This window comes from Seriola dumerili, unplaced genomic scaffold (assembly GCF_002260705.1).
Source record: "Seriola dumerili isolate Sdu_G_001 unplaced genomic scaffold, Sdu_1.0 BDQW01000109.1, whole genome shotgun sequence".
NCBI lineage: Eukaryota > Metazoa > Chordata > Actinopteri > Carangiformes > Carangidae > Seriola > Seriola dumerili.
In genome coordinates, this window is record NW_019174364.1 from 2,319,645 (window position 1) to 2,342,023 (window position 22,379).

At 44.1% G+C, this 22,379-nt stretch overlaps 1 protein-coding gene across 1 annotated transcript in view; it reads right to left on the minus strand.

The window, feature by feature from the left end:
* Positions 1–22,074, minus strand: part of LOC111222955 (ski oncogene-like) — a 31,034-nt gene extending 8,960 nt beyond the window's left edge. Inside the window, exon 1 of the mRNA XM_022746893.1 lies at positions 20,833–22,074. Coding sequence (XP_022602614.1) covers positions 20,833–21,726 — 894 coding nt within the window. The 5' untranslated portion in view covers positions 21,727–22,074. The remainder of the gene's footprint in view (positions 1–20,832) is intronic.
* Positions 22,075–22,379: the final 305 nt, after the last annotated feature.

The following is a 22,379-nucleotide window of genomic DNA, read 5'->3' on the forward strand; positions in this document are numbered from 1 at the left end:
ATACTGTTTACGTAGCTGCACTTTGCCACGGCAGTATATGGACACACAAAGAGAGCCACGGGGCTCAGCGTAAGGTAGGCATTACAGCAAAGCTAATTGGATTGTCCTAATTGTCTTTAGGATTGAGACTTGATGAGGTCTGAGTTGGACGGAGGATGAAGTGCTGTTCCTAAAGGTGGAAAATATCCCATCAGGTCCACATGGCTTGACATATATAGCTTCAAGGCAGAAGAACAGAGTGTGAAAGCACTGTTCTCCATTTGTCAGCCATTCATAGCGTGAGCTGTGTATGGACAATTAATGATCTAATGACCCCAGAGGAACCTGTTAGGGTAATTCCCGCAGAACACTATTCATATATATTTGTACTTTGTTCACCTAATATTGTCATTCTGTTCAAACGTGGATCGCTCACTCAGGTTTCTCCCCCCTTCTTATGTTATTTATTCATTTATTTATTGGTGGAGTAACTTCCTTATCTGGATCAAGGGCCTAAGATTAGAGGGTGTCACATGCTGTACAGATTGTAAAGCCATCTGAGGCAAATTAATGGTTTTGAACTGTCTTGACTTCACTTGATTTTAAAACTGCAATAACTATTGTTTTGGCCACTTGGGGGCAGCAGATTTTTTAGAGCTTTTTTGTTTTAGCTGCCTGCTGCAACGAAAAATGATGCAATGAGAGAGAACCCAAACAATAAAGTTGTGGACAAGAAACCCAAAACATGGAGCTGAAAGCTATTATAAAGCTCCACAGAGCTGAGGAGAACAGCAGAGCCTGGTGATAATTCTCTGTGGTTTCATCATTACAATCAACACGTTTCGCATAAATTAATAATTTAATGCATCGCTAATATGAAAATATTGGTTATAGCTGCATTTAAACAGCAAAATATCCTTCTCATTAAGTTGTTTTTGTCATTCAATGAGCCTTAATCTTAAAAGACTAAGCAAATCTGCAAATTAGGTTTAGACTATTTTACTAATTTTCCGAAGCAAATCCAATGTTTGAAATATTTTTTAAATGAAGTTTTATTTTCTACACTGACATAAGATACAGACTCTGGATTTCCTCTCCTCAGTTAGTATTTTATATTATATTATTCATATGATATTATTGCACTGGCCACTCATTCCAGTCGTTTTTTAGATTAGGTTTAGGTTTATTTTTAGGTAAAGTTTAAGTTAATTCGCCTCATTCAGTGCGATCATACAATTCATCCTAATGTGTATGAGAACGAATAAGACACACTAAACTTCATAATCCTTTGCTGACATGTAGTTTTCTCATCATGAAAAAACAGTGAGCTGCCTGCGTGTGCATGGAAAGATCATCTCACCGGTGAAAGCAAACAAAAAGAAAGATTATTGTACAACTGCGTGGTGAGAAATGAATTCCAATTCAGGTCCAAACATGGCAACCATAACAACAGTACATGCCCGCCTGCCTGCCTCTCTTACAGTATGTTGATAGTGGTGTCCAAATCACTCTTTCCCTCAGCGGATGGCCTCACAGTAAAAAAAAAAAAAAAAGGGCTCATAAGTTATTTCAACAGACACGGAAACCATAAACTAGAAGACATGAAACAGATATCTCCACAGATTATACATTATTAGCATGAGCATGTTTGGTATGGTTGTGAGTGAAAGTAATCTTAGGAAATGAAACGTGCTCTGTGACTGGTGTATTTATAGATGCACATAGCGCCAAATTCAGCAGATAGTTGTCTGAGCCCCCCTGCTGTACTATTGGAATAAGAGAATTAAACATCAGACTACATGATCTGAGGGAACCAATAAAGGCGCACACACATACACATACAGACGCACATACACACGCACACACACGCACACACGCACGCACGCACGCACACACACACACACACACACACACACACACACACACACACACAATGTCTTTATGCTTCTGTTCACATTTAGCACACTTATAATGTAGGAGCAGCTGCACTGCTAACCAGGAGGCTGGAGGGGATGAAGGTTAAAGAGAAAGACAGAGAAAAAGAGAGAGAGAGAGAAAAAGACTCTCTGTACTTAATTTAGTGCTCATGGTAAAATTAATTCTTACTCAAAAACATATTCATGCAACTTTCAGGAACATCATGAAAAAAAAGAAGTCTCTGAGAATTTGTGAGGAAATTTGATTTATAAGGCAATTAAAACTCAACTGTGGGTATAAAACATCTCACTATAACTGAGTAGAGTAGTGATTTGGGTTAAAGCCAAGCAAATAAAATATTTAGTTATGTAAATACTTCTGTTTTTCTCTCCTCTCCATCTTCTACGCGACACTATCCATTGATTAAAGAAAGAGCTGTGACCAGGTGGTTTTGTGCTGCAACACCACTGGAATATACACGTAATTCCGACTGTCTATGTGCTCTTGAATTAAATTAAGAGAAAAGCTGTGAGAAAGTCATTGTCAAGGCGACTAAATTGGTTACCAGATAGGCATGTGTGAGAATACTTCCCACACCTAAAATAGAGAAATTCTCAAGGCTTTCTGTGTTTTTACTGTCCGTCCAAAATTACAAACCAATCAGTATTTTTCTACTTCGATCAAGTATCATGCAGCGATGTTGCGGAAATTTCCTGACTTTCACACATGAGTGCGTGCCTTCACAGAACGTGATCTCTGTTATGCAGCAGTGCCAACGCCATCTTTGCCATGCAAGCTTAATCCCTTGGCATTTCACTGACCCTCATCTGATTCTCTGCCAGTGATGCATTTCATTATATTTAAATTATTATAATTCACATAGTTTAAAGGCTTTGTGAGATGCCATTTAAAAAAAAATTTTAAAGGGAGAAAAAAAAAAAGGTAAATAGTAAGTAAATAATGGCTTCTTCTATACCTCTCAACTACAATGTAAACAATACAGCTGTGAATCAGTAAATCTTTTCTTGGACTGCTGTGCCAGTTTATTTTTGTCATAAATGAACAAGGAAGTGATTTCTAAATATAAAATGACTGAATACAGCTCAGTTTGCTTTGATGAGATTAACAAGGATACACGACCATTTGTAATTTTGGCGTAATATGTATAATAATTCCAGAAGAAGGAATTTGAAATAAACAGGCATATTTCACGACAAAAAAAAAAGAAATATCTAGGTCGAGGTCTGCACTTCATGTGTGTAAAATGATCTTATCTGGTATTTCTTAATGTCCCTAGTTTCTGTTAAATATTACAGTCTCATCATCACAATTATTTTCTTAGACTTTGACAAAGATATTATACAATGGTTTCCCCAGGCTGAAAAGTACTCTACATGATAAGTAAACCGACCTGGTTTCTCAGTGATAGAGAACAACCGTCCCTTCCCAGACAGTTGAGTGTGTTAACAAACCATCCTCTCATCAGAGGTCTTATGTCTCCAGACTGAAAACCTTGGTTTGTCACTGATAAGCACATCCCTGCGTGTATGCAGGAAAGTGTGCGCTGCCGTTCCCACTGTTAGCATGCTCCCCCTCTGCTCTACAACAAGACAGCAAGTCCAGTGTCTGACTGGCTGAGATTTAATCCCACAGATTAATACTAATGCCACGGGAAAGAAGGCAGAAAGACGATTAAAATGTCACTGGATAACCTCTACACAACCCAAACAGTAACAACTCAAAATACACAGACCATTATATCACTTGCAGTACCTGGTACTGGACGACTCCTCTCCGCCTCCCTCACAGGGCAGAGACGGTAAGGAAGGCAGGACAGGAGGAGGCCTGGGAGACTGACGGAGGGGAGGGAGAGCAACTGCACGATGACTGTTAACAACAGGTCAGGCTCATCGGGTCTAGACCTCCAGTGTCTGAGAGATTGACGGGCCAGATGGGCAGTCGCATCTCCATTCTAACTACTAAGTACAGGGGATAAAACAGACCACCATTGTTCCTAATGGCTCCTGACTCAAGAAAACATGACATTTTTTTATCGGTAAAAAATCATGATGTATGTTGTAATATTTGACTCTTTCCTACTGTTTGTTGAGGGTGCAGTTATTTTCATCATCTATTCATCTGCCAATTATTTTCTCAATAAATCAATTAATCGTTTGATTGATAAAATGATGCAAAGTAGTGAAAAGTGTAGATTACAATTCCCAAAAGGAAACATCATCAAATAGCTTTTTCTCACAGTCCAAAACCCAAAGATATTCACTTCACTATCAGATAACACAGAGAAATGCAATCATTTAGAGGTGAAAAATGGAGAAACTTTTCAGTTTTTCTTGAATGACAAATGAATTGATGAATCAATTATCAAGATAATTGCGATCATTTTTCTGTTGATCAACTAATCAATAGACCAATCGTTTCCGCTCCTGACGAGACATTCTCTCTGTTTCTAGTTTATAATTTCATATGGCAGACTAACACCCAATACAGTAGTTTCTGCAAACCTGGTGCTTCAAGTAATTGAATCTGAGAAATGATAATCGTCAGCACAGTAACACACAGCTAATTTCAGCCATAAGCAAATCAGCAACAGCCATCTAACCAATGAGAGCTGGCCTTTTTTTTTTTTTTTTAAATGGTAAAGCAGCTCACCGGTCAGCTGAGCTGTGGTTTGTGCCACCATGCCTTCATGGTAAGCTGAGCCACATGACCACATGCCCCCCGAGCAGCCAGTGGAGAGGAGGGCAGGTGGCAGGTTTATTTGGAAAGATGAAAATGGGATGAATACCAGAGGTTAAGAGGTGTGAGGGGACGGGACGGGGGCAGAGGGGAATTTAAGGGAGGAGGCCATAAAAGCTGTGAGAGGGTGAGGTGAAGTTAGGGTCACTGCTCACTCAGGGTCCCATGTGATGTCATCTCACCAACACAGTATACGTCCTGAGAAACTGCTCGGGAGCTAATTGGTTGAACCGAGGCAATAAATCCTGCTGAAATTTATAGATACCGCTTTGGTCATTCTGTTGAAATGCTGCCTTCCTGGTCACCAGGTTAGAAAACCTAATCTCCAACACTCTTGTTTTTCTATGACCATTCAAACAATGAAATACTATAAAAGTTAATGCTGTGGACTCCTGGTGGTGGAAGGAGGTTGTTTAATTAGCTTTGAACTTCAAATTCAGCTCAAAAGCTTGAAAGCTAGAATCAAAGCTTCTCCTACTTCACCACTACATTTTACGCATTTCTCTAATATTATAAAACCCAACCAGAAAGCTGCCCTATTTGAAAAGTGCTAATGGGCCCATTCAGATACACAGGAAACAGTAAGAATAAAAGAAGTCAAATTAAAGAGCAATAAGGAGCTTTGACGCAACTGAAAGAAAAAAAAAACAAACAAGAAAGCCAGTGGGTTTTTATAAGTGTTCAACCAATTAACTGTCAACACATTTTCCAAACTACAGCAGGAGTTATTTCCTCTGAAAATGTTCTGCTCTCTCTGGCAGAGCAACAGTCAGACTCAAATGTTCGGGGGCCTCACAGCGCGAGTATGTGTATACAGTAATATTTGACAGAGATCAAATAGCATTTCACTTGTTTCCACTTGTTCAAGGAATTGTCTGTAAGGGAAATAGGGGATAAAACACCCACAACATCCGTTCCTAAGATCACACATTCCATCCTTAAACACTGGTTTTGTTTCCCTCCTCCGTTCATAGGAAAACATATCTGCTTACAGAAGTAATTAGGTGAGAGGGCTCAAGCCTTGCAGCTTCCATAAAATGAATACAAGCGCTCTAAAATGGAGGGCTGAAAGGGGCGGGTGGTGGACCGCAGCACCTCATGAATTCTGCAATTTGCCGTCTGTTTCTTGACTCTGAAAAATTCTTGGAAATGTCTTTTCCTGGATGATTTTATTGCACAAGAGCCTGTGTTTTTCTCCATGGCAACCACATAACAGTAGAGCCCAACTAAGCTCTGACTCAACAAACAGAACTCCACAAAATACCCATTTCAACGCCAGGGTTTTCCCCCCCTCGCCCAGCTTTCCTGCAAACCCTGCCCGAGAAGGCTTTAAAACAGAGGCCGAATGATGGCGCTGACCGTGAATGAAGACACATGCTGGGATTAATCAGGACTCATGTGACATGCTACAGAAGATATGTGCAGGGAAATGGATTCGCCGGCCCCCGCTGAGCCTCAGGTGCTGCATGGGTTCAGGGTTTTTTGTTTTTTTTTTTTTTCTGAGCCAGAGCCATGACAAGTTCAGTACAGTAGGACAGGCAGCAGCTGGGTACTGTTAACCTGAGGGAGCCTCGCTTAAAGCAACAGCAGGTTCAGAACAAATACACCGGACAGAGCATTACGTAAAAGTCTGTCTCTCTCTTGGTGGGCTGAGTTGGAAGGACGCAGGCGCTTTGTGGCCCTAATGTTGCCGCTAAACGGGAAGGCAGGCCAGGGATTAGTGTTGCAGGCAGGCACAGGCCTGAGAGGAGGGCATGATGTGTGTTACTATGTAATCTCCATGGCCTTTCCCCGGACAGCAAATCTCTGAGACCTGCAAGCTGGATGCTGACAACATAACCTACAAGAGACTAATTACACAGAGTGCTGCCAAAAATGCAAACTAGCTTGTTCCACAAAAAAGATTAAAACTCGCTGTTAGCTGTTAACAACCTGCCAGTCTGTATTCACAAATCCATGTTTTCAGAAGTCACTTTTTTTTTTTTTTTAAATTCATGGCTGCCATTCACTGTGAAGACATAGTCATTGGAAGGAGACTGAAGGAGTCGATACCCTCCCACCACCTGTCCTTGAATCATACTCATCACTTAGCACGCCAGGAGAGGATTTAGTTCACTGCTTTCTCATTGGTGAACCGTCAACCTTCTTGTCTTGACTAGTTAAGGCCATTCCTAAGGAAACAGGACATGTCTGCTAAACTGTAACTTAAGACAACAGTGAGCTAGGCCGCAGTTTCAGCTGCTGTCGAGCAGCTGTATGGCTGTTAGCGTGTGTGGTTTCTCTCAGTCTTACAAGGCTTTCAGAGGCTTCACCCTTGCAAAAACACAGAATCAAACAAAATTATCCTTTATTTGTTGCATATAAGGTCATTGCAAAGGGGCATGGGAGGCTGCCAACTTTTCTCTTTGCCTCTCCCGCACTCCCCATCTACCTCGTAGTGAGCACAGAGGAGTATGCCACAGGGAGGGGAGGCCCTACACAGGAACTCAATAATAACTTTCAGCAGTCTAGCCAGGAGGCTGGAAGCCCAGACTGCGGCTGTTCCCTCCTGTCTTTGTCCCTCCCTCCGCACAGCCCCACGCTCCTCCCTTCAACCCCCCTCCTCCTGCTGGCCTGTGTCTGCTCCACAGGACTGATGCATTCTGCAGACAGGCCAGCGCTCTTAAAGAGACACAGGCCACATTTTTATCCCCTGAATCACTGCAGTGGACGGAACCACTAAAGCAAGAGCAGAGTCCCTCATTTCCAGCCTCTCAAACAAGGGCCAGTGTTTTATTTCACCCCTTTTCTTAACACTTGAGATGCTGACATGATGCAAAATGCGAACGAATAAACAGGCCAAAGTATGTTGAGAGGCTCTCAGTGAATCTGTGGCTGGAGTCTTTCACAGTGGCTGCCTTTGAAGGTGCCTTTGATGCTTTCTTCGAAGTTCGTCAAGTGCAATCAATGTCCTGGGCAACATAAGTATATTTAATACAATTGTCATGATAATTTTTGGTAACACTACAAGAGACCTAATAATAAAGACTTTGGAATGACAATCATACCACTGTGGGTTGCTGCTATATAAATTGCCTCCGGATTATACGATGGCATTTGCCTCTGGGAAGCATAGAAACTAGGGCTGTGACTAGCAATTATTTCTATCATTGATTAATGATTGATTGTATTTTCAGTTCATCATTTGCTCTATAAAGCACCAGAAAATAAGAAAATCTGTTGCAAGAGCCCAAACTAATGTCATTAAATACTTTGTTTTGTTTGACCAACAGTTCAAAACCCCAATATATTCAAATTCAGCAAATTCTCACCTTTTAGAACCTGGAACCATCAAACATTTTGGTTTAAGATTAATTAACCAAAATAGCCGTTGTTATATTTTCCATCAACTAGTTGTTGCAGCGCTAATAGATACATAGCATAATTTTTAATTCCGCATTAATTCCTGCTGGGATTTATTTTTCAAGAGTAACAAGGGAAAATGTGTAATTTAAAGAGATAAATCAGATATTACCCCCCCCCCTTTTTTTTTTTTTTGGTCTTAGTTTGTAAAAATCTCTACCTTTCAGTTTCTATTCCCCCTGTTTTGTGAGCTGAACAGAGCATAAGCCTAAAACAGTGTGTGACTGAGCAGGGCCATGTTGAGCTCTATACCACAGCAAGGAAATGATTAAAAATTTAATAGAGTTGAGTGACACAGAAACCTACAAGGGCGTGCCTGCCAAACACGCTCATTCTTTTGCTGTCAGCACTTTTCTTCTCTTCATATACAAACTGTGTGAAGCGGCAGAGGGTCTGAAAACTGGCAAGAGAAAGAGGTCACTATAACTAATTTATATAATGAATACATTGACTCTTATTTTTTCTAATATAAGGGACCATATTGTAAACATCAAATATAGTTTCACAAGGTTGAAGTGGGTGTTTCAGAGCTCCATAACCTTCTATTACCTACATATCCTGAAGGGGCTAAAGGGTTAACACATCTCAGCTGCAGAATAACAAAAGATGAAATCTCTATGGGAGGTATCAGTGCCAGAGTCAGCAAAGCAGCATAGTCCTCTGCAATGATAACCCCATTCTGGAAAACCTATAAGGCTGAGCATCCAGCCTCAGATGGACCAGACAGCTCCAGCTCAGGCTCTTAAAAACTGGGGAAGAAATCTTCCAACAGAACATAACTGAGACTCTCAGGAGTGTCTTCATCCCTGAAATCTCCATGAGAATCTCGCTGGCCTCAAACTCCAGTATTTTCATGGCTTAACAATATTGTTATTCCCGCTTAAGTCAGATGTGCAAACAAAATAAAGCCACCACCTGACTGTAAGGCCGTCTCTGGACAAAAAGAGAGAGCCTGGAACTGTAGTCGTACAAAACAACTTACTGTTCGTTACACTGTGGTGTAGATGGTGCTTTGACAGAATGACACATAACCAAGCAACACCAAGCCATTGAATCACCAGTGTTTACGCAGCCACATAATTCTGCACCATCTGTAGGACTCAGGTCTGATCTTCTGCACAGCATAACAAGCTGACGGCAACACGACAACAAGAGGACACACACACACACACACACACACACACACACACACACACACACACACACACACACACACACACACACACACACACTAAGCCAGAGTCTTCTGAAACACTTTTAAAAATACAGCAAGCTCATTAAATCAAAAGCGAGATGTCTTGCCCAGAATATATCTTTATTCACAGCAGCGATAACAGCTTCACGGTGACGTTCTCTCCTTTGCCCTCGAACTCTGAACCAACTGTCACCTCCTTCACCTTACAAGGCAGATGCAGGGTGAAAAAAAGGCAATGAACTTCTGACCTGTCATTCAGACTGCAGAGGAAGCTTTGCAGCTCGGGGGCAACCAGAGTCCACCATCCACTCTGTCTCTCCTCCCCTCAGTGTCTCACCCTGCCATCCCATAAACCCCCACTAAAAACCTCCTGCTCCCCCTTTTATGGCTGCCAGATGGTGGGGAGGCCTCCTTGCCTCTGGACTTGCCTCTCCAGTCTAGTAAAACCAGTTGACCTCAGCAACATAAAAACTGCTATTTATGAAAAGGCTTGGAACAAAACACACAAACATCCTGCCACTGAAACAATCAAATGCCATCTCATCTCCCAAAGAGCCCTTTTACAAGATGAGAGCAGGACAGCAGAGACAGCAGTGGATGTGTACCCCTGCACTGGGGCCGTGTTGAAGTCCAGATGTAGCGACTACACCCAGGTACATTTTTTTTTTTTTTTTCTGTGTGAAGGGGTTTTATTTGCGTGCCTTGGGTGTGAGCGCAGGACTTTGGCAGCGTCTAAATTTCTCCCTGAGAAACGGAAAAGCAAAACAAACAGAGCCGTCTGCATTCAGGTCGAAGCTGAACCGCAGAACCACAGTCTGGCCTGCGGTTCACAACATTCTGTTCCAGCACTGACTTCACCTAAAACAAACACTCTCAAGACCCATCCACCTCAGCCAGAGGGAGAGGAATCTGAGGAAAAAGTTTAGATTTGAACTCCATTAACAAATCCCTTCTCTCACGCCGCTACTTCTCTGAGCGACGTTTTTCGCCAAGTGCTGGGTGAAATCTTTTCACTCACTTGCCACTTGTGTAGGAGTTGTGCCCTTTGACGGCATGCTCGGACTGAGTCCAAGGTTTGAGAGCGTGCAGAGTTGGGCGGGAAAAGGGGTTAAAAGGCTAAAAATTGCCTTGTTATAAAAGACCAGTCCAATCAATGGCTTCCTTTTTTACTGCAAATCAATTTAAGTGATTATCTGCTCTTCCAATAACAACTTTCTTCCCCTTCTGCTCACCTCAGATGCCCCTCCTTTTTTTTTCCCCTTCCTTTATTTGTTCTACCGGTTGGAATCTACCATTTATGTCCTGCAATTCAACCTGACCTCCAGGCAACCCCTGGCATGGCTACCTAAGCCATTAGGGTAGCTGTGACTGTGGGTTATTAGTGTGATAAAAGTTTACTGTTCCTCCAGCCACTCTGCACGGCTGCTGTTTAACGCATCTTAGGAACAAGTCTATGGGACCTTTCACACAACAGATTGGCCATGAGGACATTTGGTCAGTAGGCCAACACACGAATACACCTCGGGGCGAAATATTTAATCCAGACAAGTGACAAAAGCCGCAAAGACTACAAACAGAATGTGAGAGGCACTGAGCAAACCAGCCTACATCCACACAAGTCAGGATGATGAATCAAACTAGAGCATCCCCTGTGCGTTGGCTTTGTGAAAATATGTAGACAAGAGGGCTTAGGGGGGTGGTGGTTGTCTGTGCTATGTTTTCTCCTGTGCGGCAGAAGTTGTGGGCAGCCGAGCTAACTGCAGCCTCAGCACTTCTCTCCATATTCTCCAGTTTCAAGCCAAGAGAGAGAACAAAGGCAGAGAGCTAAGCTGCTGCAGAGGTAATGAGGACAGAGGCATGCTGCACAGGAGTGTGTGCCCTCAATAACGAGTGCTGCTGCAGTCTATGATGGAGTCCTGTTGGACAGCAGGAGTAAAAATCCATGCAGCCACTCTGCCTGTAGTCTGCCCACAGACAGCAGTATAACTGACTGACTGCAGCCCACCCCTTTTTACACTGCAGCTCTGTCTACCACAAAATGGAAACCACAGTGTGACTGGAATTTGCTTAGAGACACACTGAGATCCATGTAGAGAGACAGTAAAACTCCATTAAAAACCGTTTATTCCACTGAGATACTTAAGCAAAAAAGTGGCAAAATGTTTTTAGCTGTTAAAGTCATTGCAAACAGAATTGCGGTTTCATTACATTACAGCGAAAAAAAAAAAAGAAAAAAAAAAAAGACTGCAATTCAATTCAAACTATGTAAAAAATAAAATGCTTCCATAAAAAGCAGTCGACGTGACATAAGTATTAATTCATATGAATGATGCTAATAAAGCACTGTCAAGAAATCAAGCAGAATGTGTCAGATGGCAGAGAGCTGAGTTTTCACAAACGACACACGCGCAGATTCCTCACAATGACAAACACTGCGAGCTGTGGTGTGAAGTATTTGAATGAAGAACGGCTCCGCGGGGCACAGAATTGAGGAAATCCACATCACTGCTAAAGGAGAATCCCAATTAAACTTGAGGACACACCCTTTATCAAGAGCATCTGCCAAAGTCTGTACCCGACTTTCCAGCTCCCCAGTTGGAAGCAATATTGTGATGAAGAAGGAAAAGCGTGTGAAGGGAAGAATTTTAAAGCAAAAATAAAACTTGGAACAGAGATAGAAAAACTCTAAAAGCAGAAGCATGTCTTCCGGAGTTGGTATTTATTATACACTTAATATCTTTCTGTAAGCCCAAACAACGCTTGGTCTTTTTTTTTTTTTTTTTTCTTTTTACAGTTTCAAAGCATCATTAATGGCTGAGCTCCATCTTCTTATAGAAATATCTAAAACCATGCATTACTGAAGAAACAGCATGTAAGAAAAAATAACTAATTATAGTAGTTACAACAGAACGGGTAATATAAGTATTCCACCATTATTTACCCCAAATGTCTTTAATTTTGAAGTTCGGAGGCATTCCACAGAAAGGCTGTTTTGGCAGCTCTTGGCTGTAAAGCTGTGTCAGTGCTGGTCCATGCCAGCCCCACCCCATTAAGGCCGAACCCTGCACATCATGTGTTTCCACTTTACCGATAGGGTGGAAATGACCTCAACGCAGTAAAAGATGACAGGGGTGCTAGCGCTGTTCACCAGATGTGAGCAGAAAGAGAGAGAAAGAGGAGGAGAAGGAGGAGGAAGGGGAAAGAAAACCATTCGCCTGAAGAATTTACTGCAAACCCCTGAGGAGCCCTGTGATTGAGGGTTCAAGTCAAGCTCCAGAGGTTCCTGGTGTATCTCAGCGGCACTTGGGGCGCACATACCCTTCTGGCCTGGCCAGACACAGAACTGCACGCACACACATATACAGTACATGCGGCCATGCGTGTGCGCACACACACATACTTCCCAAAAAACCCCACTGTCATTCCACTGCACCTGCTAGCAACACAAAAGCCACTTCCTCCCACTGTGTCCGGCCAAGCCCCTTTATCCCATTTAGTGCAGCCTGCACCACAACAAAGGCAGAGAAATTAGGGAGCTGCGTTGATGATAGGGCGACTAATCTCTTTGGAGGGACTCATTATATCAGCAGGCTGTACAGTTCAGCAGCTGAAAGGGGTGAATTAAATATGGACATGCAGAGATGGGCGTCTTTGTGAAAATGAGTGCACCAACAATGTCCTGTTATTACCTCTGGAATAATTCATACATTCCATATGGAACAGATGCCCCAACCTGACCCTCATCTCTGCATTTGATTTAACACGTTCAACTGATACAAGGTCACAAGTGAATTGATTATCTCTAAAATATGTTTGTTTTGTGTTATAGCCATAATTTCGAGTTCAAAACTGTCATGTAATCTTTATATTTTTTCTAAGCCTAGGGCTTCATCAGCTCGTCAAAGGTCAAATGACCTTGCACTAAAACACATAGTCCTGTGCAACAGATTAAGGCTGTTGGCGCCAAAAGGAGAGGTGATTACTTTGTTTTTGATGATAATCTGAAAAGCAGCTTGACGTTTTTCAAGATGATGTGTGCACTAGCTCTTCTCTTGACATCGGCCATATACTGCTTAAGACACAAGGCTTATAATAGTCCCCTCATTATAGGATAAAGGGAGGGCCTGCTCTATTTCAGGCCATGGCTGTCTGTGTCTGCGCTCGTCGACTGGCTGGAAATAAAGCCAGACGCTTGTCAACTCCACAAGCGCAGGGAGGCAGGTGGCCCTGCTGGGCAGCCGGCACAGCGAGCACAGTGCAGGGCAACCCTGCAACTATTAGACACCTGCAAAAAGGCTGTGTGGGGGGGGGGTGTCCTCAGCATGTGAGCAACTGTGGCCCATCTGTACGCCTGTCTTTATAAATGTAGACCCTGCTGTATTGATACAAAGAGAAAGAGCAGGGTGGGGCAGGTGGCTAACTCTTTAGCGAGATGCATTTGCAGAGATATAGTGCACTCTGCTTTTGAATGAAGGTAGTAAACAAGACTAACAAGGTCAAAGAGGGAAAAAGGTCCACCTGACCAGATGACTCTGTGGCAAAGAGTGACCATGACGGATCCTGGTGTGACTGTAATACTGAATAAATAACTTTCCCCCCCTCACTGCAACAGAGTCTGCTAGGACAGCTGTGCTGAATTCATTTGATACGGGTGCCTGCTGACAATGCTGCATTGCTCCATCTCTGCAAGAAAGCATGTCGAGCTGGTCTGAAGAGCACACAGGGGCTTGCAGCTTTTCACCAACACTGAATGATTGTTCTGCTATACGACCCAAAGCTCTGACCCCTGCGAAAACTAAGCTAGGAGAAATAAACGGTGCTGGGAGCTGGTCAGTTCAGGGCGCTACGAGTACGTGCAGATTATCAGAGGAAACACTGTGCTCTTAGATCAGATTCTGAGATGCAGTGGCCTGGCAGCACAGCAGATACATGAGATGATAGGCGTAATAGCACACGGCAAAACAGGAGAGAGCTGAAAATGTGGATCCCACTCATTTGTTCATTTAGTGGGCTCTTGAAACAAGACAGGAGAATGAGATAGAGGCTGGTTATGAGGTCACCCTGGCAAAGTAGCACTACCTCTATCTATCTATCTATCTATCTATCTATCTATCTATCTATCTATCTATCTATCTATCTATAATAGAAAAAAAAAGACTAAAGATACATGGCGAGTTTTCATCTCTTCAAAACGAGACAAGCAGCTCACACACCCCTGGAACAGCACAGTGATAAATGTGTGGCGTATGTAGGCCAGTCTGAATACAGACTGATACAGCATGTGCTCACTACAGTGGAGGTGGAGATCTAAGTATAATGCAGTGTGAGGGGGAGTGCAGTAGGAGATTTCAGTGGAGGAGAGGAGGAGAGCCTGTGTCTGTGTCTCTGTGTGTGTATGTGTGTGTGTGTGTCCTACAGGGTCGAGGAGGTGTCAAATGGAGGAGGTGAGTGATGGTGGCGGGGCAGAGGAGGTGTCAGACAAGGAGGTCTCAGTGATGAAAAGGAGAGCTTTAAGCTAGTGTTGCTGTGTGCTGACCTGAGGGAGAAGTGTGCTTGTGTGTGTGTGTGTGTGTATGTGATGCAGAGTGGAGGAGGAGGAGTTGGAGAAAGGAAAGCAGCAGCAGGAGGTGGAGGAGGAGAGACTCGTCGAGTCACAGCATGGAGGTCACAATGAAAGAGGATGGGCGGTGAATGGAGGAGGGTGAGGTCTCTGTACTGTAAGAGGTCTATGAACTGTGAGGCCTGTGCGTACATGTGCGTACGTGTGTGTGTGTGTGTGTGTGTGTGTGTGTTCTGGCGCGCTTCTTTGAGCCCACCAGCCAGAGAGCACGAAGTTCTTATTTAGCACAGGAAGAGCAGCTCTGCTTAGCAACCACAACCGCCCTCCAATCACAAGCGTACGGAGCAGCCTCCAACTGAGGACGAGTCCTTTCTGAGAGCGTGTGGAGTCTGACAGAGGCCTCGAAATGTTGAGATACACACCTGCCCACACGCATAAAACGTATACAAAACAAGTCTGTAATGAAAACTATTTCTTCGGGATTGAGCTCTGAGCTTTTCTGTCACCAGCAGACGAAGACAAAAGCACATTCACACCCCTGTGTGTCTCCTCTGTTTCGCCGTCTTCTCAACTCAGCAGAGAATTCAAAGTTAATCTAAACCATCCTAATCCTAAAATAAATTATGCATATCCCAAAGAGCAAGGGAGTCGTGTAAATCCCTAAAACATTCATTCTCCTTCTCCCGCAGCCACAGACAGCACTGTACAGCAACTTGGCACCACACCAGTTGCAAGTGAACCGATAGCGGCCGCAATTGTGATCCGCTGGCCATCAAAACAGGACGCACGAACAAGATTTGGACCAAATGTGGTCTGAACACTGAGCAGTCTGTTTGGTTTAGCTGCGTGAGCTAATCCTCCTGATAGCTTTGGAGGTGGTCGGTGGGCGGATTGTAGGCGAGAGCAGCATGCCGATTTGTCATATGGCACCAGCAGGGCCTACTTCTGCTCTGGCTGGAGCTCCGTTACCACATCTCCAATGTGGTCCAACAGTTGTGTAGCTTAGAGCTGCAGGTGATTAAGGAGAGACAGAGAGAAAATTTAAGGTAATGAATATTGCAATTCTGCTTGTGTCTTTGGCCTCTGAAGTCTCATCAGAAAAGCACTTTAATTGGTATGTGCAACTGATCTGTTGGTTTCTCCATGTAACATGTTACATACTCTCTGCAGTATTCATGCTCTAATTACTAAATTCCGGAGGGACTGGTTATAAATTGTGAAGATGCTTTGAGTGGGCCAGAGAAGGAGGAGAGAGTCCATGGCTGACAGTCAGTCTATCTGTGTTCCTGAAGATGCTGTCCAGAGAAGATGACGGTTTTGATGTGCACTGTGGTCTCTGCATTCCAGGAGTTATGTAGGATTATCAGAGTTTAAACCCCCCTGACTGCAGCAGATTAGTAGCTCAGCCAGCAGCAGATGCAGACTCCAGGATTTCCTGTCTCTGCACCAGATGGGCCTGACTCTTAATCACAGAGCTGGAAATCAGGAGGTGATCGAGGAGGAATTGATGATGATTGTGGAATAACACTAACCCAATACAGGCATCTGTTCTGCCACTAACGGACCGACTGACTGCCGGACTGGCTTGTTGACTGTAGTCACAGCCAGTGCTCATCTCCTCCCTCATCTCATCTTCACTGATCAACACTAATCATCCTCCTCCCTCACTCCATGAGTTACACAAGAAGTCTTTCACACATTAGCTCTGTGCTGTGTCATCGAGGTTTAGAGAGAAACGGAGCAAAAACACCGTCCACCTAAAATGATCAGAGGATAGAAACCAGGCAATACTTTATATTGGGATAACATTGATATTGCAATACATGAGAATATTGTTTGAGGTTTTTGTTATTAAATTTTCAGTTGAATGGCTACAGACATTGATATATTTTCTCCAACTCAGACTTGCAAAATCATTACCCTCTTTTCAATCGCTACTGAAGACCCACTTTTGGAAAGTCTTTCTTATATTTACGTTTTTATATGTATATTTTTGTGTGTTTAATATAAATACAGAACAAACAGAACAAAATTGTGCTAAATATGTTATATGTATGTGTTTCGATTTGACCAATATTGTTCAGATGTACTTATAATTGAAGAAAAGTCTGCACATGGCTAATGAGGGTGAGAAGGTTTGGTCAGAACCATCACGATAATAATAAGGATATTTTCTGATACCAATGTATATCACAATACGGAAAATGCATAATCATATATATAATGATCAAACTGATATTCAAAGCAATGAACTACATTCGACTGTTACGTAAACAAACCTTCAATAGCTAATTTAGTTTGATTTTAATTAAGGTTGATTAAAGTCATTAACTTGGACAATAGAAATTTGAAGAAGGATCATATCATCGCTAAATGATTCTGCTGAAACAATAATAAAAGAAAAAGCTACAATAATATTAAATTATCATCCAGCCCTGTCTCTATCAGACATGCAGACACCACTACAGGCTCCAATCTGTCTTTGAGCCAATGGAAGCCAGGAAACCAGTGACATGGCAAATTCACAAGCGTGGATTTCCCACCCTGGGAGAGGCTGGAGGTTACAGACCTATCCACACAGCACCTAAAGAAACAAGGCACTAACAAAGAGAAATGGCTGCACTTCACAGCCTCTGAAAGCCTGGCACTCAAACAAAGAAGGCGGCAGGTCTTTAGTACACATCAGCCATGACAGAACCCCAGCTGACACCCTTTTAACATGGGGTCACCCTTGCCAGAATGAAGGCCACAACCCCTGGGAACTCCTGACACCCCCTTTGCCTTGACACGCCGTCCCTGCTTTGGCCACAAAGCTCTGTCCAGTAGTCACTGCGGAGATGAGGTGATGGACTTCTGGGTGGGGAGGGGGGGCTGCTGGTCAGTGGGGAGTTGGGTGCTGGGTGCTGAGGGGGAGGTCTGGGACTCAGGCGACTGCTCTCAAAAGAGGGATATTTCCAAGTGAAATATAAGTGGGAGAAGGGGAATTGAAGCCAAGCTACAAACTACCAAAGACATGGATTTGCTGCACCCAGAGTGAGTCTTACTCCACGTTTATCTGGGTGATGTGAGTGGGTTGTATCTTCGCTGGCTGGGTCAACGCTGGGCAGACAGACCCATCAAGGACCAAAGAGATGCCCCATGTCAGCTTTCAGGGCTTCCCAGAGGTCAGCAGACAGATGGGAATGGAAATGAGCCGGCAGTGAGCTCATTTTAATCTGGCTCGCACAGCTGATCCAGTCATTACACTCGCCTGTTTACATGCAAACACACTCATATACTCGCTGTACATAAAGACACCCACATACAAGTCCAGATTTACACGCAGCTACCTGAGAGACACAGAGGTAGGAAGATGTTTTTCATTCATTCATTCACTTTTAATAACAGCTAATAGTCAAAAACACACAACCCTTCATCCTTCGGCACACACTTGATTGCTTTGCTCCAGGTTTGAGGCTAATTTCATCGAGTGAGGAGAACAATGGGATGAGAAATAGCATAAATTGGCCTCAGCTGAATGGCTTTAATATCCATTCCATTAAGGAGGGCCTAGTTCTCCAGAGCCCCCTTTTACTCTCTACTCAGTCAGATGACTGATCGCATTGCCCTCACTTCTTAGGGATTTTTTTTTTTTTTTTTACAGTTAATGCTCAAGTATTTGACTTTGGCTTAAAAAAAACAAGTTTTTGCAATTCCAATCCTCTTTCTTGAAGATTTTCATGCTAATCAGAAAGTTAACATTTGAATTATTACACGCAAGGTTCAACACAATCGAGCAAGTCATTTGAATTCAAAATTCAGGTTTCCATAAAATTTCCATTTTTTGGCAGCGTGTCTGTTGTTACGATCGTCCAGGTTCTCAAATAAACAGCACTAAAATTAGTTGGTTTTTTTTTTATAGGAAATGCAACTGCAGTTGAGTTTTTTATCTGTCCACTGTATATCCCTACGTCCTTTATCAGACAGCCATCTGGCCATTGGACTGGACACAAGGGCATGTGATTGGATGGTGTGAAAAGAATGGGGGAAGGCTGGGTCAGTGTCTTTGGGGAAAGGTCAGGGGTCACGGCCCTTTGACAACACATGTCAAGGCCTGGCTCACACACCCTGCATCTTCTGAATGAGAGAGTCTGCAGCCTCCTCTCAGCAATCTGCCCTCATCTGCACATTAGGCAAAGGGCTAAATGACCAAATGCTGGATTTGATGCAAAACAGACACAATGGTTCGCTGGTCTCATTCCCTCCTCTGATCTGGCTTCTGCTTTTGTGAGGAGGCTGCTGCAGTTTTTCAAAAATGACTGGTGATGTTTCACATTCTACATTTGTAGATTTGCAATAAAAAATGGAATAAATCTAAATCACACTTCAGAAAACTCCACTTCAAAACTACTCCACACACGCTCCATCAAAATGATTCTTCTCAGCATCTTCTTCAGGGCCCAGCTGTATCTGCATCAGCCACCAGGTACAGTAGATGAGGTGGGAGTCTAGACATGATACAGGCAGAGGAGGTAACCTTCGAGGCTCCCACTTATTAATAAAACGCTCTGACATCAGAGGGAGGCTGAGGCAGACTGATAACATTGAGTTTTTGTTTCATGGGTAAGCTGAGCCAAGCGCGGTCTGCGAGCCCCCGTCCGGCCTTTCAGCAGCTTGGCCTGTCAGGCTGATGTATGGGAGAGCGCTGGTGTGCGGCTCCCTGAGGACCAGGCCTGTCTGCTAACTGGGACACGACTGACAGTGAACCACAGCAAACACGCACTGCCCCCTCCACCACGCTCCCTCCATGATGCTCAGGCCATGTGTATATCACACACTGAAAGACTGTCAGCGCAGGACTCACCATTTTGAGCAAATATATAACTCACAGGTGATACATCAAGACCTGCTGACTGCAGTTAGGAGGAAATTAACCACAGGTGCAGGTTTTTTTCTTTTTGCACAGGCAGATATTTCTGGACTGTACAAAGATTTTGTCAGGAGTCTGTGTCCAATTCTTGAGGAAACATGATATAAATCAGCTGTGGATGATGCATTCAGGAGCATAGTATTAATATTTCTTAACTGAAAACAAAAACACAGAAGATGCAATCAACATAACCTCATGTCTTCTGACACTGACAACCTTCCTCCAACAACATTTCTGGAGGATTATCTTTTTTTAAAGAGAGTACTGAGGTTTCCCTGTGAGACATCTCCTGGCTCCTGTTCATGCTGGAGCAGAGCAGCACCATGGTGATGCATACAGAGATGTCCACTCATTAGCAGAGTCCCACACAACAGCTGCTCTGTGACGTATGAACAGCCACCTCGTCTCCTGGCCCTTTGTCCATACTAAACATCTCTGACCCAAGGAAGGAGCGTGGAAGTCCACACACACACACACACACACACACACACACACACACACACACACACACACACACACAGAGACACACACATTTCCATATCCCAAACCTCATTAAACTCTTATCCCCTTCCCCACCTCGTGGCACCATAATGGGCTCCCCTACCTCCCCTCTCAGTCTAATAAAATATATCATCGGGACTCCATCTATCATAATGCAGATGCCCTTGGGTAACCCTGGAGGGGGGTCGACGAGGGAGTTTTGGAGGATGGGAGGGATGCTCAGGGGTGTTAGCTGATGGTTAGAGGCTTCACTGTCACCTTTTCCAGACATATATGAGGTGAATGTGGGTTTATACGAGGTGTGTCAGGGTGCAGGAATAGAAGGGGACACACACAGAAAGATGTGACGTGACATGTGATTTGCATTATAACTCTGTTGTGGGTGCCTAATAAGACTGGCAACACTTGTACAAGATTGGCCACAAACAGTCAATCAGAGTAGACAGGCCTAATGAGAAGGAAGCCTTCCCAAAATTAATGTTAATGAATGCAGATGCTGTAGTAGGCCTGAGGCTGTTGAAATATCCACATATACAAACAAACAAAAGACAGTAGCATTCCTCAAAGACAATGAGTGATGGTTAATAACAAGGTGAAAGAGAACAGACTTACTCTGCAAGATTTACTGGACAGCTTGCCCGTCAGATCATATTTTCCTTTTAACTCTTTAAGCAGCTGCTCCAGATGACTCTTCTCCTCTTTTCCGGTGTAGTCCGGGTCTAAGAGCACATAGGCCCGCCAGTTGGCGGAGTCGAACCCCCAGTGGACTGTCCGGTTCTCGAGTCTCTTGTGACTGTGGACCACAAACTTGTGAGGTGGGAACATGAGCCTGCAGTCCATGCACTGGATGCAGGCGGCACTAGGGCCGGTGTACAGTTCCGGGACAAACAAGCCTTTACACCGGCCAAAACATTCATGATAGACTTTGAAGCTCTTCTCGGTTCGCTCCAACTCCAGGGAGCCCAACTCCTTGTTGCAGTGAGGGGGGTAAGTACCGCCGTAGATGAGAGCGTTGCAGAGGCGCTCAGCATCCGTCTGAGTGATCAGCCCGCAGGACGGAGCCGAGAAGGGCAAGATCCCTACCACTTTGAGGATCTCCAGCTGGTCCGCCGTGCACCTGGAGCAGTAGATGTGCAGGTCGTCACACACTGAGTTGATCTGCTGGAGGGAGAAATCTCTCAGGACGCTGTTCAGTATCTGCGGCAAGCACAGACGCTTCTCGCCGCCGACCACGAAGCAGGAGATGGGCTCCCGCTCAAGGACCGTCTCGCACCTCTCCGTGGAGCGGTCGGACGGGATGAAAAGTGGACCGGACATCACTGGAGGGGTTTGTGCCGGCAGGGTGAGCATCATCTCTGCGGATTTTCCATCTTTACCGAAGAGTGAGTCCTGGTGCCACCGAGCGGAGAACGCCGCCGGTCCACCGAGAGAGCGCATGGAACTCAGATGAAACTGCTTCAGAGTTTGTTGAAGTCCGGGATGGGGCTGGAAGCTCGTACCCTCCATGTTGTTGCCGGTTAGAAAAGAGAGTTCTAAACTCAAAATGAAAGCTGAATATGACTTATCGGATCAGGCGTCCTCAGCATCCGGCTACACGCTCAATAACGCGCATTTCCATGTCACCGGAGAAGCTTCCCAGCGCGTCCATTCAGAAAACTGAAGGCTGCTGAATTCATAGGGGCAGTTCCTGTAAGCAGACGCAATTAAAGTCGACAACTCCGAGACTCAAAAGTCGTATTATCCAACGCACAATCACCGGTTACTGTGTTTCTATGCGCTCCTGCGGTTTTACGCACTCCAAATGTGCGCCCGAAATATGCTTCGTCTGCTCAGTCTGGCGTACTCTCAGTCTGTCTCCCCTCTCACTCAATGTGTGAGTCTCTCTCTCTCTCTCTCTCTCTCTCTCCCTCTCTCTCTCTCTCTCTCTCTCGCCCTCTCTGTTTGTTTGTGTCTGGTTCAGTCATTGAATCCCAGCCAGGAATGTGACTGACTCCCCGGGCTGGCTCTTCCCTCAGCCAGCTGTTCCTCCCTCTGCTACATGGCAGCTGCACATAGAAAAAAAAAAGAAAAAAAAGAAAAAGAAAAAAAATCCCTCTGAACCGAAGCGAGGGTGGAGATTAGGAAAATATAGGCTAGTTGATGCTGGAAATATAAAAATA